Source organism: Myotis daubentonii, chromosome 10, assembly GCF_963259705.1.
Source record: "Myotis daubentonii chromosome 10, mMyoDau2.1, whole genome shotgun sequence".
In the NCBI taxonomy this organism is placed as follows: Eukaryota; Metazoa; Chordata; class Mammalia; order Chiroptera; family Vespertilionidae; genus Myotis; species Myotis daubentonii.
Window position 1 is genome coordinate 71,491,720 of NC_081849.1, and position 25,564 is coordinate 71,517,283.

At 40.7% G+C, this 25,564-nt stretch overlaps 1 protein-coding gene across 2 annotated transcripts in view; it reads right to left on the bottom strand.

The window, feature by feature from the left end:
* The window catches only part of RELN (reelin), a 440,175-nt gene extending 415,547 nt beyond the window's left edge, over window positions 1-24,628 (bottom strand). The window contains exon 1 of one of the 2 annotated variants that reach the window (XM_059712765.1): window positions 24,009-24,627. In XM_059712765.1, the coding sequence (XP_059568748.1) occupies window positions 24,009-24,234 (226 nt within the window). In that variant the 5' untranslated portion in view covers window positions 24,235-24,627. Of the gene's footprint in view, window positions 1-24,008 lie in introns of both variants that reach the window. The other variant, XM_059712766.1, reaches the window with a different exon arrangement.
* Between the last annotated feature and the right edge of the window lie 936 nt (window positions 24,629-25,564).

Consider the following 25,564-nt stretch of genomic DNA (forward strand, 5'->3'; position numbering starts at 1 on the left):
AAATACTGATTTTTTAAAGTACATAAGTTATGTACAACTCTCTATGATTCCTGACTTCACTAACACACTGTACAATATTCATTTTAAAGTAAATTTATTTAAATTTTTACTTTGGGCACCTAAGCAATCATGAGTTGACAACTTGCTCTGGGCCCTTTCCAGTTTTCAACTAATATGACTATTTCTCTTGAAATATTTCTATAAGCCTTTCTTTAAACACATTCTCTCTCTCTCTCTCTCTCTCTCTCTCTCTCTCTCTCTCTCGATGTAAACTTGACACTGTAAGAAAATCTCTGGGGTCCTAAATTATGTCACTGGAAATGACCCCAAATGCATATATTTGTATAAAGTAAAAGGAGACATGAAGAACCAGTATCTTTCCCATAGAAAGCAGTAGGGAGAGATGTACTAAAAAGGCACACAGAGTAGCTGTTTACATTCAAAAGTTCAGGAAAATTTTAAATCATTACATTGTTTAAATAGGAAGGATGCTGACACTTTCACAGAAGGATGGAAGGAATATTCTGATAACATGCCATTTTGCTTTCTTTGAAAAAAAAATCCACCTTCAAATTTCATCTTACTGAAGAAAGTAGTATTTTAACATGTAAATGGGCTCTGGTCTTATTAAAAGGTGTTTCTCCCCCTGCTATCTCTTCATTATATGAAGTCAGAATCCTCTATGATGTCCCAACCCTGATAAAACTTATTTTAACATAACAAGTGTTCAATAAGAAAACAGGGTACAATATTGCTGAATCAATCTCCTATAAATAAAAGGCCAGGGTAAAGCCAAACACAATTTTTAAAATATGACAAAAAATATAAATTTTAATGAGCATGATATAAAAGTATATCCTTACAGAATAATTTGGGGTAAAATAAAAATAAATCTTATGCGAAAAATCTCTCCTCCAGGTTAGTTTTCAAAACTTATTAATTAGAAATCATACTGATATACTATAATCATTGGATAGAAAAGCTTGCTTAACAAGGAGAAGATATGAAAGTATTTTAGACTAAAAAGACCTGTTTACATCTTCTCCCAAAAGGGGTTATTAGCGAGGATTTAAGAAGCTTAGTTAGAACTGCTAGAATGTCAGTGTAGACTAAAAAAGGAAGTAGATGGTAAAGATGAAGCTGTAGATGGCAAATACTGCTGTCCTGGACCAAAATAAAGAAGAATGGAATCACTGGGGTGTTAAAAGAGAAATGTCCTGGCAACCTTACAACTTGTGCTTAGAAATGACAGTCAAAGAGGAACATGAAAAGGGAAAAAGGAGGGAGGGTGATGAATGAATGTTTTCGGTGTCTTGGGATTCTCTAAGCCAGAAGAAGATTAACACTTCAAATCTGGAACTGGAAGCTAAACACAGGTAACAGGAGACTAAGAAAACTGCCATAGAGCAGGAAGAACACAGCAGTGCACAGGAAATGCTGCAGAGGTGTCATTGGAGGGGCACTGGGCTGTTTGCCTTGGCTTCATCAAGCCATTCTCATTGGAAATATCTCTGGAATTCTGTCCCTTGAGTTTAAAAAGAGAGAGAGAGAGAGAGAATATGAATGAGAATCTGAAATTTGTCTCAAGTGAAAAAGGATTTTTCAAACTTCTCATCACTCCAGAAGAAAATTAATATCTGAAGGAAAACAAATTTTATATATATATATATGTTATATATATATGATATATATATATATATATATATATATCATATATATATGTAGTTTGCTGAATAAAAATGGGTGAAGTTACAATAATTATATTAGGGATTGAAACTAGAAGAATGAGTCCCTGGTCTTTAACTATAAAAAGTTATCTAATTCTGAGGTTTGACAGTCTGCTCGATGCTTCTCTGGATCTGTTTTTGTTCAGTTTATGTTGTTCATTCTATTCCATAAATGCCACTCACCCACTTTGATCCCAGGCTCCCTTTCCTCCCCAATAGGGGTCCTCTCTTCTAAATGCATCTGTATTAGTTTTATATGTATTTGAATATTTTCAGATTTCAGAGTCATTCCTGGATTATTGACTAAGTAATACTCACATGTTTGTGTGACAGAGAGGAAATAGATTAAATCTGCAGAAAATCTGCTTGAAGGCAAAACATATACCTTAACGTGGGTTTGAAAAAGCACTTGTAATGGTCTGGAAGACAGTAACATACGGCCCAGTTGTCGCCTGAGCATCGGAAACACTAGAACAGCAGACATTGGTCAAGGACTAGCACAGACGTGGGCCCTTCAGTCTCCCGCGGCACACCTCTGCTAAATGTGGCTCTCCTGCCCTGGACACCTCAAGAATACGATGTGTGTCGTGGGACCACAGGAGCTCTGAGGCCCCAGAGTTCTGTTTGACTTCTAACTTCCAAACTGAACAGCCCTACTGATGCAACTCAAGGCAAGGGATTTAAGCTACGTGTGTCTCATGTCCTCATCTAAATAATGGATAGAACAGTATCTACTCATCAGGTTCACAGAAAGATTAATTAAATCAAGATAATGCACAATAAGCACCCATCAGTACCCACATGGATTAAGCACTCAATGAATCTTCCCCTCCCCGAAGAATAAGGCGATTTTTACTGGCGATTTATGGAGTTCATTTGTCTTTCTGAAACAAACAAGACCTAGTGCCAGTCAGTGTTCCTGAAACTTTTAAAATCCTTTACATATTTGGTACACAGCTTCTACTATTTCAAGAAAAGATAATAAGATTAATGGGCTGCAATTCCTGAAATAAAAGTTTAGGTCTGATTTGTGACTGATTTCTTGCAAGTTTAAGAAAATCCATGTGTACCACAGGATGCTTCTGGGTCACTGTGAAGCAGCCTAATGGGTAGTTTTCTACCATTCACTGTTGTCTCAGCTATCCAACCATCTAAAAGATCAGACTGACAGAGATCATCAGAGTGTGTGTGTGTGTGTGTGTGTGTGTGTGTGTGTGTGTGTGTGTACACGCATGCACACTTCGTTAGAGCTCGTGTTTGGACAAATGAAAGACTAGGATCAGAAGTAGTACCTGTGATTAGTCATACACAGATGACTCATTATGCAATGGCTCTCAGAAACAATCTCACTGAACCAAAATTAAAGACTCTCAGCCTCTCTGTTGCCAAACTGAAAAAATTCAGAAACATTAGACTTCATATTTTACAAACGACCGGGTCATCTAGTCCAAAAAATGATAACTGAGGCTATTTACTTCCCCATTCTACAGACAAGAAAACTGAGCCCGATAATAGAGATTTGTTGAAAGTCACACAAACCTCCAAACACAAAACCCAATAAAATTTTCACAATCACATGCTGCTCCTTTCCTTCCTGCATTGCTTGGAGTAAATCCCCATGGACTTCCTCTTATTGCCTCACTCACTCCTTGTGATACCATTTACATGCAGACAATTACCCATTTATATCCCCAGCTCAGACCTCTCCCCTGAATTCCATTTTTGTATCCAACTGCCTAATAGCAATTCTCGCATGTGTCCAACAATTCCCTCAGTTTAACATGTCCTACAGTGAGCTCCTGATGCTCTGCCCAAACCTCCTCTTCCTGCAGTCTTCCCCATCTCAATAAATGACAACTCCATCCCCCCCATCACTCAAGCCAGAACTCTTGAAGCCACCCTGACTTCTCCCCTTCTCTTTCCCTCCCTCGCCCCTCCTTTTCCTCTCCCCACACCCTCATACACACACACACACACACACACACACACACAGGATATCTTCAAAAGATTAAAATTGGATACCATCCTAATCCAGCTGATGAGTCCCAATGGCCTCCTAACTGCTCCCCACCTCCATTCCTGCCCCCCTCCCTTGTAGCTCATTCCTAATTCTGAAAGGAAGATATTCAATGGAGTTGCTCCTCATAAGCTCAAAACCCTTCAAAAGGTTCCCTTTCACTCAATTCCTAACAAAGGCCCATGCAACTCTACTTTTGTGGTTCTTTCTCCCCTTCTCATCTCCCTCTACTGCCTGCCCACCCAGACACACTCTCCACCATTGCTGTGACCCAAATACAGATGCAGGCTCCTCTGTTTCCTGTCGCTTCTGCCCAGGAAGCTCTTCCTCAGACAGTTGCAGAGCTCACCCCTCACGCCTCCAAGTCTTCACTCAGGTCATCTGCTCAGGGGAACGTCCTCACCACCTCCCACCTCCTGACAAGCCCCATCTCCTTCCCTGCATTCTTTTCTCCTTAGCTTTGGTTTTCTCATCTAGCATACCGTATTTTTTATTTACTTCTCTTATTATTTTCCGACTCTCCTATCTTGGCTCTAATCTCCATAAGGGCAGAAAATTCCTGATGTATTTGATGAGTGAATGAATAAGTCAATCAATGAAATAGTAGAATCCTCTCTAAATAAAACTGATTCCCAAACCAGGATTAGAGTGACCAGCCACTAAGGAAAAAAACAACAACTAAAGCTTCTGTGAAATGTTCCTATATATCTATACTAATAAAAGGGTAATATGCTAATTAGACTGAAGGTCTTCTGGACGACCTTCTGGACGTCCTTCCTGACAAAGCCAGGCCCTGGTGAAGCCGCCCCACCCCCGGTCCCGAGCGCCTACAGCTGCATCCCAGGCGCCTGTGGCTGCGGCCCAGGCAACGCTACCCCTGTCCTGGATTGCGAGAGGCATGTCTGACTGCTGGTTTATGCCCAATCCTATAGTCGGACATCCCTCGAGGGGTCCCAGATTGGGAAGGTTGCAGGCCAGGGTGAGGGATACCCCTCACCCCCATGCACAAATTTCATGCACCAGGACTCTAGTCTTTATTTATATTTGTGTGTGTATGTCCATGCTGAGTGTCCATGTGAGGATTCCTATGACTAAGCAAAGTAGGCATTCTGATCTGCCCCCAAACCCTTCTTTATATATAGGAAAAAAGTATGGTAAAACCTTTCAGAAAGATTAGAAATGGCAGAGCCACGTAATTAATAAAGACTGCATGCAGGGCTTTCCTCACACACACGTTAATTTCTCTTCAGACATCACTAACAAGCTTGGACCAGCTTTATGGATGGCTGGTGTTTGGAGGTGCGTGTGTACAAGAGGGATATGGAAATTGTTAGGGCAGATGAACTGCTTTAACACAAAAGTATTTGGTCAGCAAAGAGCTAATGAACAGGGGGATTTAAAATGTTGCTTGTGCAAGAAATACAGACTAGAACACATGTCTGTTATAGGTTCTTGTGTTCTTGGCTAACTGAGGTAAACAGGTGACCATTCTGAGAGAAGACAGAATTAAGAAGATACTTTATAACTGTTCCAAGTCCTGATGAAAAACCAATCCATTTTTCCCAAACTTATCTTTTTTATATCTTAAATGTCAAGGAATTCGAAACTCAGCTTTAAAATTTATGGTTGGCAATATTTTTACCTATTTTTGCTTTACCTTTGGAGCAAGTAAACGGAGAGTTAGAAATCACCAACTGATGAATTTCAGTTCCCCCACCCCCAGCCCCATTTTCAATGGTTTACGTTCTTATGGCAGTTAATAAACAATACAATGGGCAAGATGAGACCAGAAAAGAAAGAGAGAGAACCAGCCGATTGGATGATGTGCTCACCAGGTGTGAGCTAATTCACTCAAGCGTCAGGGAAATGGTACCAACTCAAGTGCAAAGCAAACAGAAACATAATGTGCTGCTGAACTAGTTTCTGGGGGGTTGTTTGTTTGTTTGTTTGTTTTTGTTTTGAGGCAAATACATGGGAAGTGATTCAGGATTGTGAGTCCAACTCTAGAAATCCTCCTCCTGGGTTTGCATTCTGCTCTGCCCCTTGTTAGCTCCATGACCTTAGGAGCGCCACGTAATCCTCTTCATGTCTCGGCCTCTCCACGTGTAAAATACGCAGAGGAGTGTCATTTCACACAGTTGTGAAAATTAAATGAGCTCATGCATATAAACTACAAGTGCCTGTAAGTAAGAAGCATAAAGTAAATATTGGCTACTCTTCAGTAATGATCGTATTGAAATCCTGAATTCTCAAACACTATCGAAAGGGGTCTTTTTATCCCTCTCCTTACCACCACCAAAAAAGACTTTGTTCTAAATAATCCATTTGGGCAAAAAAATAATAAAATTAACCTTGACATTAATGGCGATGATAACACATCTCGTTCACATATTTCCCTACTCACCTGCTGGATCAATGCCATTCCTAGACCTTCTCTCGTTTTTGCCAGCACAGCAGAGTCCTGTGTTTCCTATAAAGCTAGAGAATCTAGAATACTTATGTCAGGGGTGGGGAATGTCCGGCCCCAGGGCTATCTAAGGCCCGCAAATCACCTGGTCTGGCCCAGCCAAGGCATTAGGGTGAGTTAATAAAATGTTTGACAAATACAGCGGGCTAATTTTTAAGCTGATAATTTTGTATGGCCCTCGAATGACGTTAAAAATATCCAAATGGCCCTTGGCAGAAAAAGGTTCCCCACCCCTGACTTATGCGAACAATACTTTTCCATAAAATTTTTAATTTAAACTGTTTAAACAATTACTTAATTTTATTAACTAAAGTAAGAATTTACCTGACCTAAACTAATATTCTTTGCTCTTTTCCTATTTTTAACATTTGAATTATTCTTACCTATATCTATGTTTACCATGTCAAAATCTTACCTTTAGAATGTATTTAGAAAATTAAATTTATTTTTATATATAGCCCATGACAATAAGAATATAAAACATTAAATCCATTATGATTCTTTTTACAAAGTATAGATGAATATTTCAGATTAGAGAAGCCAGGCTATAGAACCTCCTTTATTTTCCAAATGTAAGTACTGGATGAATAAACTAAACAAACTGCCAGTTTTAGAATATTTAGTTGTCCTATGACATGGGTGGGGAATAAAAATGAATAAAAAAATCTCTTGCAATGTTGTAGATATTAACCTGAACTTGAATACTAGAGGGAGATATATATATATAATGTCCATACAATGTAATACTATGTAGCCACTAAATAAAGATGAACCTCTGCATTTACTGACATTGACAGATCCAGAGACATGGAAGCATGCAACAGACTGATGAGTCTCAGAGGGAAGGGGAGGAGTAGAGAGATTAACCAACGAATTTATATCCATACATACATCACCCATGGACACAGACAACAAGGTGGGGAGGGGGCAGGGACGGGGTGGAGGGAATCAATGGTGGGAAAGAGGAGGACATCTATAATACTTTCAATAATAAAGAAGAATTTTTTTAAAAAGAAAGATACTTAGGACATATAGCTGAGTGAGAAAAGCCCACTGTAGTAGGTCTAGTTTGATCCCATTCCTGTCTGCAGGTATATATGTGGATAAAAACACAAATTGCTTACAAGAGATTAGATTTAGAGATTCTGTTCCTTCTCGCACTGGAAGGGCACAGTCCTGAGGACAATTTCAAAGAGAATTTCATTGGATCTCATAACAAAATTTTCTAAATTTTCCTACTGAGTATTTCTCAGAATTACAGGGCAAAGAGGTATGACACTGTCCCGTTGAGAAGTGCCGAGGGGGGCTGGAATGCTGGAGTGCTATGGGCAGCTCCATGTCACAACTGCTGGCATCGGTCACTTGACTTCTGTTAGAAATAGAGGGGCAGTCATCCTTTGAGGATGCCTTAAGTTGAGCATCACTAGATTTAGGAAGAGAGAAGGCTGTGATGAGATACAGCGCATCACTTACAAGAAAGGATAAGATGAGAGTCGAGAGCCACAGGGGTAACTCGAGCTAACTTAGAAAGAACACAGTTTGCGTTTTACTGTGTTCACTGTCTGGCTTGTTAATATTTTCTTTGGTAAAGAGGAAAATGCCCCCCATACTACTACTGTCCATAAGCAGGAGACAATACATATGTGCTACAAGATGAAGTGGAAATGCTTTCATGATTGGTACCCCCAAAAAGTACTATCAGCAAAAGAGCACATTCATGATGTCAGCAGTTTATCTGATCCAGGGGGTTTCACAATGAGAATAGTGCCGTCCCAAAAACAATTGTGCGCAGGAGCGTGAACGATACCCTGTTGAAAGAAACAAAGGTGCCTGAAGGCTTAAGTAGCGGCATCTGGCATGTGCACGCGACCACCGCCGTCAGTAGCAATAATTCAATCCATATGGTGCACGGGACGGCTTTTTCAAGAGCATTTCTGATAGCGGCTAAGACAAAGCAGGTAACAGCAGAAGGTAACTGTAGCAACAGAGAGTGCCTCTGCAGGGCTAGGGCGCCGCTTGCTCCACAAGAAAAGAAACATAAACAAATGAGATCCAGGCACTAACAGTGCATGCGTGTTATTATAACCCATAAAATATAATAAGATAGACAAAATATTTATGTGAATATTTACCTAGTGTCTAAGCAGAAAAAGACTCTTTGAGGACAAAAGCAATATGAGAGAACAAAAGAAAGTGCATCTGTTTGCACAAATATATTAACACTATGTGCATACAGAAACTCATTAAAAAATAAGACCTCAACTTTGGGAGGGGGGATTTTCGCCAAAATTTGAAAGATGTACAAAGATATTCATTATAGTGTTTACAATATTGAAAAAAAAGTGAAAATGCCAAAAACGTCAATTTATAAATCATGCCACAACCATACAGTTGAATATTATGCAGTCATTAAAATTGTTTCTTAAATGTCAATACAATGAGCACATAATGTTAAGAGAACCAAGATTATAAACCCCATTATTGTAAATAGAGAACCTCACAGGAAAAAAATCAGAAAGTATTCCACATTAATAATACTCAACATTATTTTCTGTGCCAAGTGCGGTGTTGCTCTTTGTATGCACTATCTCACTGAAGTTTCATAACAAACCAATGAGACAGGTACAGTCATCAGGGCTCTTTTGCAGAAGAGAAAACTGAGACACAAAGAGGTGAGGTCACTTGCTCAAGGCCACATGTGAAGTTGGAAATGAACCCAGCCAGTCCCCCGAGAATGTCTGCTCTGTACCACAAAAATCTCTAAAGGTTAAGTCTCCTCTGATTTCAGAGGCTCATAAATTAAAGTATTCAAATATGTTAGAAATAGAGTGGGTGGGAGGGAATTTAAATCTTATCTACTTAAATCTTATAATTCTCATGAATAACTCCTGGGAACATTCATGTCAATATCCACGAGTTTAGGAACCTCTGATCCACACAACTTAGAGTGTATCAATAAATGCAATTTCATGAAGATCCAGAATTCTCAGCTACTGTTCCCTCTCTAGACTCATCTCTGCCCAAATATATTTCTCTTTAAAGATTAAATCTTTTTAAAAAATATTTTAATGTATTTTTATTGATTTCAGAGAGGAAGGGAGAGAGAATCATTGATTGACTGCCTCCTGCACGCCTCCTACTGGGGATCGAGCCCGAAACCTGGGCATATGCCCTTGACTGGAATTGAACCCAGGACCTTTCAGTCCACAGGCTGACTGAGTCAAACCAGTTAGGGCTAAAGATTAAATCTTTTAAGAAACTTTTTGAGTGTCCTTTTCTGTGTTTTCTATAAAGTTATTACATATCTGATGAGAGTGGAGCCAAGCTATTTCGGTGTCTGTTCTTCCCATTATACTCCCATTCAGATGAATACAAAGTAGTTACCCATTCATCAAAATTGCTTCGAATTTATTTATGGTGCAGCATAAAGAAACTTCTGGGAATAAGAGCTTGAAGTCTATTATAGTTTCTATTAATAATTATAGTCACTAATTGCTATGAGAACTTTTTTTGGATATGCTAACATATAGTTAAAGCAAAGGGAATCCAACAGGCTACTATAAATAGCATTACACAGCCTCACATAAGTCATGAGAATTTTGTAAGTTTGGAGGGTGGGAAAGTAGAAACATGATACTCATATTTTTTAAACATTATTATCATGGAATCAAAAATTCAAAATTTAGAAGTTGTACTCACAAATCCATCTTCATAAATCATTCCCTTAATTACTTTAATTATTTTGGAATTATCACTTTCACACAACAGTTTTAACCATAACTGAGATTTGACAGGATTCCTAAAAGTTATGTTCGCTCATTGATTCAAATCAAAATGTTCAAAGTGCCTGCTATGTGCCAGGCACTGCTCTGGGCACTGGCCACAGGGCAGCAAATGGACCAGACAAAACCCCTGCCTTAGTGGACATAACGGCATTCTACTGAAGGCACACAGAAAGCAAACAAGGTAAAAGTAAAACATGTAGGTAATGAAAACAGCATGGAAAAAAGAATAAAGCCGTCCAGGGGGATATGGAATACAGGGGAGAGGGGGGACCACAGTTCTAGAGTGGTCAGGGAAGGCCTCCCTGAGAAGGGACATTTGAATATGAGCCTGAATCAGGGAAGGGGGACGCATGGGGCTAAGTGGGAATAGCATGCTGGAAAGGGGAGCAGCAAGTGCAAAGGCCCTGAGATGGGACTCACCCCCTTATGTGTTTGAAGAACAAAAAAGAGGCCCTCATGGGTTCAGTGGGAAAGGACGCAGTAACATTTGAGGCCAGAAAAGTAACAGAGGAGCCAGGTGCTACAGGCCAAGGACTATCACTTTTCTCAGAGACGGGGAGCAATCACAGGGATGGATAGAATCATGGTAGACTTTGTAACTTAAAAATGCTAACCCGGATGGGACGCTGGGAAAACAGGCAGAATGCACAGTTGCCCTAGGTAAGGAGCAAAGGAGTGACATGATTTGGGTTTTAACAGAATCACTCTGGCTGCTGTTTTATGACTAGAATGAAGGTGAGCAAGTGTTGAAACAGGACAGGTGATTAGGAGTTACCATAATCCAGGAGAGAGGAGGCGGCAATATCAGATTCTGGGTCTGTTTGTTAAGGTAAACCCAGCAGGACTTGTGGATGGATTGGATGTGGGGTGTTAGAAAAAGGCTTGGGGATTAAACAACTATAAGAACTCGGCAGTAATGGAGTTGAGGAGATTCGAGGAGCTACGTTGAGGTGACAGAGTGAGGGGAGACAAAAAGCTCATTTGGGGGTATATTGAGTTTGAGATGCCATAGAGACATCCAAGCGGAGATGTTGAGTAGGGAGTAAGACATAGGAGTCCAGGGAGTCATCAGCATGTACATGGCACTTTAAGCATCAGAGTCGATGGGATCCCTAGCTAACCAGGACAGAGGAGAAAGACAAAAGGAGCAAGGGCAGGCAGAGCCCTGGTCAGAGAGGAGAGGACGAAACAGCAAAGGAGGCTGAGAAAGGAGGTAGGGAGGGAGGAACTCGGAGAGAGGGGAATCCCAGAGGCCAAATGATAACAGTGTGTCAAGGAGAAGGTCAAGGTGATCAACTGTGACAAGTGGTGGTAGGATCCTGGTGAGCTGAAGACTGAGAGAAGCACTTGACATCTTCCCAGTGAGACACACTGGCCAGGCCCTACTTCCTATTACTAAATGCCTGCCGCCCAAGTTGGCCGATGTACGTGCCTGTGGCTGGCAACCAGAGAGCCCTGATACACCTGCTAGTCTGCAAACTGTATCGTTCCGTGGTAGCTAATAAACTCAAAAATTTTCAAGTCAGGACAGTTTCCCGCCATCAGTAAAAATAAAGGCTTAGAGGCTGTTAGATTGGCAAAATAAAAGCTTAAGAAGTTCCTTTATTTATTCATAGTCCCATAACCGTCCTTAACGATTTTTATTCACTGTAAACATTTATTAGTCTGTAATTAATTAAAGTGGACTTTTGATGGCTGTTTCCACAGGATGGCAATCAAGCATGTGCCTCATTCAAGATTTCCTGCTCTGTGTTTGCAGGGCTTCTATGCTTTTCATTAAGTTGTAAAAACACTTGGGAACAACTGGTGAAGGTGGACAAACTTGTTTAGAGCAAAAATAATTCAGCGGTGCAGGCCAAATCGATGAGTATTTGTTTAACAATTGTGACGAGCGTGATCGCCAGAGCATCTGTGTTTTACTTCGGTGTATTTTACCCACAGGTATCCCTTGGGTCCTCATTAGTGATACCAATTTTGAATTTTCATTTCTTGTAGTTTTCTGCGTGTTTAAAACATTTCACAATTTGTTTGGAATTGAACTGTCTGCCTCACAGTTTCTGTTAAAAGGCTGACATAAACTATTTGTGCTTGAGAGAAATATTCTAAAAGGGTTAGTACCTGCATCAGGCCAGCTCATCAGGCAAAGAGTCCTATGGCTTGTGACCCCACTCCTGTGGCTCACAGATTTGCCCAACAGAATTACAACTTGGCACAGCTCACTGACAAATGCTAAAAGGAGAAACTGTCTGGTTTGTCCTACCTGAAAAAAGAAAACATCTATATGTGCACCCTCTCTGCATTTTTTGTGATATCTTTTTTTTTACTTTATTTTTATTGTTTACACTATTGCAGATATCAATCTCCCCCTCCCCACTGCTCTGTCCACACACACACACACACACACCCCCGCCCTCACCTCCTCTTCCCTCTGGCCATCACCACACTGTTGTCTGTGTCTATGAGTTATGCATGTACTAATATGTTCTGTGGCTAATCCCTTCCCCTTCTTTCATACAGTCCCCCCCACCCCTGTGACAGCCGTAATATCTTTATAAAAGCTACTATCTTTTTGTTAAAGTCTAATGAGGCAAATTTTTCTCTCCTAGTGAAAGCCTGGGCCTCCCTTCAGTCCCTCTGAGAACCTGTGAGGGATCTGAGCAGGAAACCTTCACCCTGAATTTGTCCTCCACCCTTCGATTCAGCTTCTACCAGGTGCCAGTGGACTTCAGTTCAGATCTGATGGCAAACTTCGGGATAAATGATAATGGTGACGAATGTAAGAGCAGACGCTGACAGCCCGGCAATCCCTCACGTGTCACCCTCACCTGGTTGCCACAGAGCCCAGGTTTGACCTCTGCCCTCGGTGAATTACTGGGGGGTAAGGGCAAGAGAGGTAGCTTGGCAGTTGCTCTTTCTTTCTCACTCAAATGAGCTCAACATAGAGTGACTTCTCAAGATCTGATCCACTTATAAAAAGTAACCCTATAAAAGCAAGTACAAAACAAATGTTACGCCATCGGTGTCAATGTCATTGTGAGAACAGACCTCTGACTAGTGAGCAGGTCTGACACGGCGGAAAGCTCTGGGGTATGGCCCGGTACCACATCACTCAATTTCGCAAGCTGCACCTCAGACCAAAAACACTTACAAAATATGCTAAAGAAAGACATATATTGCAAATAGATGAACATCAATGAAAATCTTTTAAAAGGATTAAGTTCATAATTCTCCTCTTATATTCAGTCCTACTCAAGTTCTATTGGAGAGCCGGAGAACAAATTTACTATTTACTTTAAAATTTTAATGTTACATTCATCAACTGTGACAAATCACTTTGTCATACTTTGAAGGTACATTAACTTTCAGGTCAACAGCATGCTAAAAGATATCTTTGCTTTGTGCTTTATCTAAAAGATAACATCTAGTCAAGGAATATTTAGGACTAAAATTCTGGCCCTTTTAGGCATGGATGTCAACTTTCTGGTTTGATTTTTCAAACTTTGTTTTAAATAACAAGATTAGCTTTTACTTTTCCTTGTTTTCTCTTTCTTAAAATGTCTCTTACTCTTTCTTCTTATTATCCCTTTCCTGAAATATTATCATTTTTGAAAATAAATGCATACTGGTTAAAAGTATGGATTCTGGAGCAAGACAGACTGCATAATAGCTTTGTGATCTTGGACAAAACATTTCTATCTCTGTGACTCAGTTTCTATATCCATAAAAGGAAGATAATAGTACATACCTACCTCATGAGGTTGTTCTGATAATTACATGTATTAATATATGTAAAATGTTGCTCAGTGCCTGGTATATGCTAAATGTTATTTAGGGTTTGTGATTTTTTTGTTTTTTTCTAAATATATTTTTATTGATTTCAGAGAGGAAGGGAGTGGAGAGATAGAAACATCAATGATGAGAGAGAATCACTGATTGCCTCCTGCATGCTCCCTACTGGGGATTGAGCCTGCAACCCAGGCATATGCCCTTGACCGGAATCGAACCTGGAACCCTTCAGTCTGCAGGCTGACACTCTATCAGCCTGAGCTAAACAGGCTAAGGCAGGGTCTGTTGTTGTTAATGTTGTTGTTATTTATTTCTAAGACCCTGAGTTGCCTTTTTAAACAATTTTGAAAGTATCAGTGCTTGGAATGGGCATGGGAACCGATTTTTTCTAAAAGGGCTTAAAACTAATTTCTTTATATTCCTTCATCACAAACACTGGACCTATTGCATCTTTTTGCAGGATGAGAACACAGGAAGTGTTTACGGAGAAAAGGAAGTAAGAAAAGAACTGGGACCATGATCACAGGATAGTTCAACATTCATAACAAAAGTGGCTAAACAAAAAGATTACATGTTCCTGAAGGTAAGATTGAGATGCCTGTTTCCGCTGTTGATAATGTAGCAAGCAAGAGAAATGACAATGTTGGATTTGGTCCTAGAGGTTGAGCCAGACATGACAAATAAGGTTAAAGTTAGGGCAGAGCTCACATTTACAACTATGTCACACATCTAAGTATTTTAACTGTCAACAGGATTTACATATGGTGACACTGCATTTTTGAGAGATAGGACTACCAGGAAACAAAGTCCAGAGAAGGAAACTAACTAGCATAATTTGTCAGTTATAAGAAGCTCCAAAAACTGGAGGTCAGGCACAGGTTACCTTCTCAAAGCATTATTTAAAAGTTAACATGAAATGCACTATTCTGCTGACCTGCAGGAGTTGCGCAACTTGAGGAATACTTTGAAAATATATTATCAAAAATGTCTTAGGAAACATCCTAGTTCTATCATGGTGACCAAAAGCAATTCTATGGGAGATCCAGAGTAATTCAGAGCTTGATACAAGTATGATTGACCTAAAAGAGAATATAAAGTGAATCCTTTGTATGCTTAGAAGAAATCATTAGGATTACATTCAACAGTAAATAACAGGAACCTGACTCATTTATCTTATGATACAAAGAATCCAGAAGTGGTATTCCAGGACTGGTACAGGTATAAACAAAGGCCCAGGCTCCGTCCAAACGCCTCATGCCACACCATGTAAGCATTATTCTCAAGGTCATAAGATGGTTGTACCATATCCTGGCTAGAAGAAATGGATAAGGGGAGAGCAAAAAGCAAGTATTTGCTGAGTCTTTTTTTAAATCATCTTTATCAATTTTATCAATAATCTTTCTAAAGACCCCACCACCAGGTAGATTTCCACCGTTCACTAAATTACATGACAATGGAGCCTTGAAGATGAATATTTTTAACTGGACTCATCGTTATTCTTGACAAAATCAGTCAGAAAAGGAATTTTGGTAATGACTGGAAAGACAGCGAGCAATCAGTGCCACAAAACAAGGCATTACGGAGTCTAGAGACAGGACAATCTTCCTCCGATACTGCGCAGGAAGGAAGATGCCAACCAGCCCATTGACAGGAGTTGGATGGAGCAGCTTTCCTCGATCTTGGAACCTACCATTGAGATCATCTAACTCCATGTTCCCAAATAACCTAATAGTCATTTGCCCACCCATATAAGCTTTGCTACATGGACAGACGGAGTGCACTGGCCAGCCAATGCCTTCATCCTAACATTTATATTTTTATTGTAAGTGAAGTAGCCTTCCATTTCACCACGTAACCACTTGTGGATTTAAGTTTCCTCCCTCAGTCCCTGAGGACCTAGGGAACTCTGGATCCACTATCGAAATCAATCTCTCTTAGTTCTAGTTCGGCTGAAATAGTTTTACACTTCAAAATTATTTTACATAGGGTTGTAGACATATATTTTTTATAGGATTTGACAAAATATATTAAACTCTGAGTGCTATTTACTTATCTTGACATCTTTCCTACACTAATACCTAAACATACAAAATTTGGTTGTAATCATGACCATCAACTAAGAATACTCGGTTTAGAACAGGAAGAAACTGGCTAAGTTAGACTAGCACTATACTAACCCTTTAAATTCAAGGCAAGTCATATATGCATTTTGGCTGGGAAGCACTTTCTGATTATACGTATTTGGTAGTAGATTGATTTTTTTTTTTAACTTTTGTGACCCTCTTCAATATACTCAATTTGGAATCTACCTTGAAACATGTCACATATTAACAAGGCACAGAGTGAACAGACATCGGTGAATAGCTTCTATCAGTATATACAATGCTTCAAATACCCTTATCTAATGTTGAGTGATTGAATCAGAAGATAAAAACTATCTGATAAACACCTACTTATTAGGTAAGTGTCAGGTGCTTTGTATGTATTGCCTTTTTTAATAACTATAGCCCTGAAATGAAGCTATTACTATTTCTAAATTAGAAGGGAGAAACCTGAGGTTTGGAGAGAATAGGTAACTTGCTAAAGGCACACAACTAAAAGTGGCAGAGAATGGATATTCATGGGGTCTCTCTGCTGCCCAAACCTGAACTCTTTCGACAACATCGCTGTGCCTCCCTGCACTTCTCTTACAAGTCTGAGCTCTCAGGTAAGGAATCATTGAAGTTTCGAGACATTGGAGTTCACATGGTACAAAACAATATTTTCTGGAATAAAATATTGTTCCAGAAAAACTGTGGGACTTACCCTAGAGCTATTTGACTCCTAATCTAGTGTTTGCCTTATACCAAGGCCCCCCTGTGGCCTCTGTGGCATGCCAGCTCCCTACAAAGGTAGCATCACTATTTACAAGCCTTGCCACTGCAATGATGAGCCTCGGCAATGAGATCAGCAAGAAAACGAGCTGCCTTTACAGTCAAGCTAATTCATTGTGCAGTTTCCTACCTGTATATATGTGCTCAGGTGTATCAGATTCTACAGTTTGACCACATACTGACAGCAGGGGAAGTAGCTAACTCAGCATTAAACAGCTACATGCTTGACAGTTCTTCTGAGAGATTTTACAGTGTAGGAGGAAGGGCCCACTTTTCTTCGAAATGGCTAACCCATAATTTTCAAAAAGGGCAACTGCTTGTCACAGACAGAGAACATTTTTAAAGAGCAACACAAAAACGTCCTCAGCTGCATCTATTATTGCAAATATCCACCAAGTCCAATAATTGACATAAATGTACTGCCATTTTTCAGAAGAGAGAAAAGGAGCAGAAATGGTGACAGGAAATCTGAAGGGAAGAAAGAGAAAGAACAGACAGCAAAGAAGCAGAGCGGTAAAGCAGAAAAGAGGAGAGGGAACACAAGGACCTGTGACAATGTGAAAGGGAGGAAAAGGAGACAGTAAAAAAAAAATTTAGGAGGAGGAAAAGCAAGTGAGATACAGATGGAAGGAAAGAGCAGAGCAGGAAAGGCAGAGATGATTCTGAGGTGAGTGCAGCAGTCAGTCATTGGCAAACCATTATCACTCCTTCTCTCAGTCACCTGGTACATGGGCCTCAATGGACATCAATAACCAGTCCTATATGAAACACTCATGGGCTCTCCTGTAGTTTCAACGAATCTGCTAATCAAAATTTAACTTATTTTGTTTTAAAAATAACATTTTATTTCCCTTGGGAGAGCTAATTCAGCCTTAAAAGATAACCTGGGTTTTCAATGTTTACTTTGGAACTTTGGAGTTCCCATAACTATCTCTTTGCGGCATTCAAAACAATCTAATACCTAGCTTTGTTTTTTGAGTGATTTGGACTACTTTAAATAACAAATCAAATTTTGTATTGATCCTTCTGTACACCCCCAAATCCAGTTATTATAGTTGGTTCCTACAGCAGATCAGAAAAAGAAGGGGAAAAAATGTACAGCTTTAGAGACCCACACATTTTAGAAATAATTGGTTAGCCCACAAGCACAGCATTCAACTCTTCAGAAGCTCTGCTGTCAATAAGATGAGCCTAGCAGGTGACCGTGGTGAAAATGACTCTCTTGGGCTACACGACGGATACCAATGTGAGATCATATCATAGGGATTTCCTGAGAATGAAGAATAATCACACACACACACACACACACACACACACACACACACACTAACAAAAAACACCCTGATTGTTTGAACAGTCACTTTGGGATCTTCATATTTGAAAATTTAATTCCAACTGCTGAAAATGTGTTTTTAACACTTCTTTGCCTAAAGTTTATTAGATTAAAATTATATACTTTTGTTATTTTATAATGACTCTAAAAGTTGGGGGGATAATCACTCAATAGTTTCTTGAAACCAAAATATTTAGATAAATGTATTTCCTATTTTATATGTTATGTCATCACGCAGACACAGCCTAAACCACTTCTCTGTTCCTAGTGAACCTTCCCATCCAAACAAATGCCCTGCCTTTCTCTCTTCCTGACAGAGTGTAGAGACAACTACTTTTTTTTTTTATTTCTGTTTGGCATAAAGAATTTTAAATTTAAAAACTTACAAAATTTAAACTTCACAGTTTTGTGTGAGAATATATACAACATGTTTAAATGCCAGTGTTCAAAAAGTAATAGTCACTCAATTTATGTTTTTTCAAATACAAATGAACTGAAATAAAGGGATCAGTGCATTGGCAACTATCTGTAAAGATTAAAGACATAAAAAGTAAGTGTCAAAGTAGCATCTGAAATCATCAGAGCAATTATAGCTTAATATGCAACATATCCTACGTAACTAATAATGCAAGGCTTCCAGATCATTCTATAAACTTGACCAGTTCTAAAGAGGGAAAAAAAAAAGATATTTCCTTTTGAATGAGACTAATTTATTAAAAAATACTGGAAGTCAACAGTATTGAGTTCAAAAAAATTTTTTTTTAATTTTCATGGAAGAATATTTTTTCCATTGATTTGTTTTAGAGAGAGTGGAAGGCAGGAGGGGGAGAAAGAGAGAAACATCGACATGATAGAGTGCATCAATTAATTGTCTCCCACTGATTGGGGCCAGGTATCAGATCTTGAAGCCAAGGTACATGCCCTTGACCAGGAATCGAACCCTTGACCTTCTGTCTGCAGACCAATGCTCTAACTACTGAGCAATCTGGCCAGGGCTACTTCAAAATCTAATTGAAATAGCTATCACCTACTCTTTAAAGACAAAAATTTTTTTAACAAGACAGTTCTGTAAAAATTATATTTACAGGATTAAATAATGCAACTTTCTTATTTAATCTTTAACATTTTTAATGAAAATTTTAGAAGTTTAAAATAAAGATTCATAAAATCAGAGGGAAATATCCTAATTAAATACTTTCTTGTAATGTAGTGTGGTGAGTGAAGTAAGAATATCTGCATAAATAAGTTATTTTCAATAATTCTAAAGACCTGTTTTTTGTGTGTGTGTTTATTAATGACTGAAATTGAAAAGCACAGGAAATATAAATTAAAGCAACATTTATGACTTAAGAAACTTCAGCAAAATGTGTTTGAAATAAATTGTAGAAAGTGAGATGAAATACATGACAAGTAAAGCAAAATGCTTTAAATGCTCAATTTTCTTAGTCATTCACAATAAGGACACAGCTGCAGTTCACTTATAAATTGTATTTGACAAATGATCCTGAGAGTTTAAATATACTGATTCTGGCATCTGAGACATAAAAAGGATAAATAACCATACATTTGATCAACAGTAACCTTAGCAAGAGCAGATCACTTTAATTCAAATATCTAAATCAGTCCTTTGAACGGAATTTAATCTGGAGTATATTACCAAAAATTATGGCTGACACATATCATTCCTATATTGGGAAGGTCATTATATTGCACTGCCTTTGCACAGTGATTTTAAAATAACAACCAGTTGATTCCAGAACATACATATGTATAATAGTAATGCTGACAATTGTTACAACAAAGTACCCTATATATTTTATCCTGATTATTTCTTTTTTTCAGGTAAATGTTCTGTTTTAGCAGTAGGAATTTATTTTCCCACCCACTTCACAATATGATTAAATAAATAATGGAATGGAAATGTAGCATGAAAGAATTATTGCTAGGGATTTAAAAAATACAAAAAAACATCCCCTTTTAAAAGCACCATGCCATATCACCAATTCATTTCTGCTTAAGGCAGAATTTTCCCCCTCAAATCAGTATTTTAGAGCATATTTTGTGCTGTAACTGAACATTTTCCCCACCTTATGCCACTATAGTAACAGAGATTCTAGCCTCCTGAAATTTATATAATGTAACCTCAATTTAAAAATTAATTTATTCTTTTAAAAATTCAGGCAAATTGTCTCAAGCACTTTGGGCAGACTCATATACCTATGCGTGCCTTTCATAGAAGTTTTTTTCTAAGGTCTGACCTCTCCTTCTGATGATCACTGAGTAAAGCCAATCTTGTGAGTAGATGGGTCCTTACTAACATGATTTCGGTGGTATAGTCTTTCTACCCCAAAAAGATGCCAAAATTCCTTCAAACAAAAAGGAAAAAAAAAAAAAAAGCCTTTCCACTGTTGTGATGGAGATTGTGGGAGAATTTAATATTGACCAATATTGACATATTCACTATAAATTAAATGGGGGGGAGGGGCTGCCAACAACAACAACAAAAAAGGCTGGGGAGTGTTGGGCGGGGAGGTAAGAGATCAACCTAAGAACTTGTATGCATGCATATAAGCATAACCAATGGACACAAGACACTGGGGGGGTGGGGGGTGAGGGCATGTTCCAGGGGGTAGGGGAGGCAGGGGGAAGGTCAATGGGGGGGAAAAAAAGGAGACATATGTACTACTATCTGTAATACTTTAAACAATAAAATAAGATAAAATAAAATATAAAATAAAATAAAATAGGTATCTAGATACGTGACCTGTGGGGGTGAGAAAGAGGGATTATCACGGGAAAGGAAAGGTACAGGCATCAACCTTGTTTCACAAGGTGGCCCTGATCCCTAGGAGAAGGGGCAGTGAATCACCAGGTATCACTAGGAAATAGAATGGCTACCTGACTGGGCCATCCAGATTTCCACTTCCTATTTTCCCACCATCTGCAACTTTGTACCAAAAAAAATAAAAAATAAAAAATACAGGTTTGGGCCTGGAAACCATGATGTGGAAAATGACAATATTTTTGGATTTGTGAAAAAAAAAAAGGAAATTCTACAAAAAAAAAAAAAAAAAAATCTGACCCTGAGACCTTTCTTTTTTTATTCAACAGGATGTTATAGGAGACATCTTTTTGCTGAGCTTCTGGACTGTGGTGGTGTGGTGGACTCATTTAAAGGCACCATAGTTCATTGTGACTAACAGAGTTTAAAAGACATAGGAAGATGACAACAGGGGTACCAAATGGCACCTCCTTAATTAAGAGACGAGAACTAGTAGAAGTAACCATGCACTGTTTACAGAGTTGCCAAAACTGCAAAAAGGTGGAAATACTACTGAACATTGGAAATATGTAACAATTCTGTGAGACACACAAGCTTTGAATTCTTTAGTATTATATTCTTGGTTCTGTTTTTTCTCCAAAATTGATTTTCAATATAAATCTCTAATAAGTGTGACACAGAGAGCCATAATTTTGAACCACTCTTACACCAGACTGACACTTGCCTTTCCATCTCACATTCCAAGCTCTGCCACACAGCACAAGGGTCAGAAGGCAGCTGACACAGTCTCATTTACAGTAATGTTCTGGGTAAGGTGCTGTTCTACATACCACCTCTCTCTATCTCAATGCATTCATTTAGCCAAAACAGAGACAACCATCAGCTGCATGCAAACATGATTCCTTCAAAAGCTGAGTTCAATGTTAATCATAGGTAAGAATGGTGTTTTTTTTCTGATATACTGCTATGTTTTAAAGATTTGGAAGGTTAGAAATAAAGTCTGAAACTAATGTTTTACTGATGTCTCAGCTTTAAAAATTTTTGGTCGAATGACCTATTTTGTTCTCATATAAAAGGAGTCAACCACAAAGTATATTAGGTAAAGTTTTCAGCAGCTCAATTATTAAAAGATACTATATAATTAATTTTTAATATTAATTTTTTAAAGTCTAAGAGAAAAAGAGATGCATGTAAGCACTGTTTCATTTTTAAATATTTCTTCTACCTGTAGAACATTTTATAGGGGAAAACTCTTTCTGAAGGTCTATAGTTACAGCCAGTTTCAAAATATAAACATTGATAAAAGAGGTAACAGAAATTTGATATCTGACATTAACTATTGTCAAACCTTATCATAATTTGATCTTCTTAGCCTTACATAATAAAATTTCTCTACCTTTCCTCGCAGTGGAAAAGAGGTACACATCAAGACTTTCCCCCCAATGTCCAACTTGAAGTATTACACTTTATTCTTACTCTATATCATCCATTCCTTTTCAGATTTAGGGATGTGATTATGTTCAGTCTTAGGGTGACTTACATTTCCTAGATTTATCGCAAAAGCAGATGCTATATCATATTTTGGCATTTTTAAGTTTTCTATGCTGACACCTTTCAAAGGATGTGGAAAACGGGCTTTGTAGTATCACCTGGTCTTCCATCACGATCTGACAATCATACCTTTCAGCTCAGCCTTGTCTCACTTACCACTCTCACTTACAGCTACTAATAGGCAAGCACCCTTCCTAAGGGCTACCCAGAGTGACTGGCTCAGTCTTTGGGTTGGATCGGCGTTGCCATATTGGCTGGTCTTTCCACTTACAGACCCCAGAAAAACACCAGAATGCTCTTGGGAAGAGGATGTGGTAAGCCCTTTTATTCAAGGACAGACTAGTTATAGAAAATTAATTTTCCAAAGTCTAAAATTCCACCCAATTAAACTGCTTTACAGACAAGGCTGCCACCATGCCACAGGAAAGTTGTAAAAGCACTCATTTAAATCTCTAGAAAGCATTTATTTAGGCTTAACATTTTAAAGTAGACATAAAGGTGTATATTTTTCAATTGAAAACTTAAGGATTCTTCATTTTTATATGCATGGTTATCTGAAATGCCAGCTGGTCCATGGATTATCTCCTGCTATGTAAATAATTGTTAGCCTACAAGAGATCAAAACTATGAGATTACTAGACAATAGTTTCTATTTGGTTAGGTTTAAGAATTTTTTGCCTTGAAATTCTTATTAAATAGTGCCTGTCGTGGCTTGAAAGCTCCATGGAAGTGAAATATTAAGAAGTTCCCACAGAAATACAGAAAAAATAGACAATCCCTGTTTATTTTCCCACAGACTGGAATTACTAGTCTAAAATATTAAAAATGCATGCACCACATAAAATTATATTTGTTGAAGGTAAATTTTACTTCTTCAATAATATTTAATTTTGCTGAAGGACTCTATAATGATCCTTTTTAAAAGGTACTTTTAAATTATGAGGGCCTCCCAGCCCCTACCTGGAGATTAAAGCTGCATAAATAGAAGACAAAGTCATTAATAAACATCACAGAGATCATCCTAAGAATAAACAGCACGTTTAAAGTAACAGAGGAATGAGGAAAAGCATCATTACTGACATTTAAACACTTTTAAAAGAATAGAGAGCTGGGGGCAGCCGCCACCCTTCAGGGGGGCAGCTGGATACTGAATAAAATAGAGGGACCCCTGGCCGGTGAGCAGCGGGAACTTTGCCGCGGGCTGGCGACCGCGCGGGGCGGCCGCAGACCGGGGCGCGTCAATCTGCCACCAGACCATCCGGCAAGCCCGGTGCCAGCCCCAGCGTCAGCCGCGGACCCTTCAGGGGGGAACCGGGAGCAAGACAAAGGTCTGGAACCCAAGCATTGGAGTTAAGGAAACAAGGTGCGCGGGTTTATTCAAAGTGTCAGCTGCATAAAGTAGGCGTGAGGGGGGCAAGACCCGACCCCGAGAATTCTCAGGCATCTCTTACCACTACCTGCCCATTACGATGAGATGGATGCGTGAGGGGAGCGTGATGTGTGTGCAGGGGACTTAGTAAACCCCGACTCGATTCTCACTAACTTTGTTAAGTGTCCCTCCACAGGACGCAATGTTGAGGGAAGGGTTGGTTCTCGTTTCAATGGCCCCTTGGGAAAAGGAGAGGAAAACGCTGCGCCGCGGGCGCACCGGCTCAGGTGGCGAGCGCCGAGATGCCTTGGTACCTACCATGGTATTCTTGTCCCGGTACGTAGTAGGTGGGGTTGCCCGCAATGTGCAGGGAAATGAGCACCTCGCCTTGCTCCCCATCCCCTTCCAGCTCCCCGTGGTGGGTGCACAGGAAAAAGAAGGGCGAGAAGCGGGGGTAGTAGCCCCCCGCCGCGCGCACCCTCAGCGTCGCCCCCAGCAGCAGCGCCAGGAGGAAAGTCCGCGCGGCCCAGCCACTGCGCTCCATGCCGCCGCGCGCTCCGAGCGCCGCTCGCTCATTCAGTTTGGGAGACGCCGGGACGGAGAAGCCACGCGGAGGGAAGGCGAGCAGGCGGCGGAGGGGAGCGGAGCGGGCTCGGCAGCGAAGCCCCGCAGGGAAGTTCGGCGGGAGACCCCGGCTCCCAAAGTTTCTTTGGGCCGCGCTGGAGCGGGGCCGGATCTGTGGGCGCCGAGAGCGCGTTTCCCCAGCCACCGAGAGCTGCAGCGACCACGGCCTCCGCGCAGCGCCCCTCGGCCAGTCCGGGGAAAGCGCCCGCCCCCTCCACACCTTCTTAAAGCCCCGGGCGCCGAGCCCCGCCCTCCCGCACCGCCGCACGTGTCCCCGCCGCTCCTCCGCCCCCGAGCACCGCCCCCCGCGCGCGCGCGCCCCCGCGCCCCGGAGCTCCTTTGCCCGCACCTCGCGCGGTGCGAGGCGCAGCCCGGAGCTCAGGTCGCGCCGAAAGGGCCGCTAAGGGGCGCGAGCTGGCGGGGTCCGAGGGTCCTGTCGGGGGTCACGGGGTCCGGGAATCTCCGTGCGGGACGTAAATGCCTCGGAGAGAAAGACCCTCCTGCCTATCTCTGGAAGAGTAGAGAAGTGGACCACCCTCCCCTTTGGCCCTCCGATCTCCCTCTTTTCCGGAGAGGCGGCGTGGGGGAAGGAGAGGGGCGGTGGGGCCGGGAGCTGGCGCCGGGTTCTTTGTCTGCGCCGGCTGCGCCCCGCGCCCCTGGGGGCTCGCCCACCTCGGAACCCGGGCGGCCCGCACTTGTTCTGGGGATCGCCCGCGGCCCCGATCCCTGAGCTGCCCCTACGCCCCCTTCCCATCCAGGCCTCGAGCCCCTTCTGCTGCCCCCACCCTGCTTCTCGCTGCAGCCACAGAGCCTCATCTGTAGCCGGATTTAAAATGAGATTAAACGAAAGTGGAATTGGCAGCCTGGAGTGGTGCCTGGAAACGGTGATTTGTGCCGCCCGGGTGTGGGGAATTGTGTGGCAGGAAGGGCTGGCGGAGCCGAGCCCCGACAGGCGCTCTTCGCCGGACTGTTCTGTTATTCATTGCTGCTGGTTCTTCAGGCGAGAGGGTTGTAATTTTTAAAAATCAGTGTTTATTACCTTTAAATGTCAGCTAGGACCAATGTCCCTGTAATGGGGGGAGGGGGAAACGTTCTGGGGAGATGCTGGCAGCGGTGATTGAATCGGGTGGTAATGAGCTACTGCACATAAGACTGCGGGGAAGTGAAATAAAAAGCACGTTTTAAACCGAGGACGGCAGGCAGGGCCCTGCGGCATCCGGAGATGGGGAGTGGGGTTGCCAGGTTTTAAT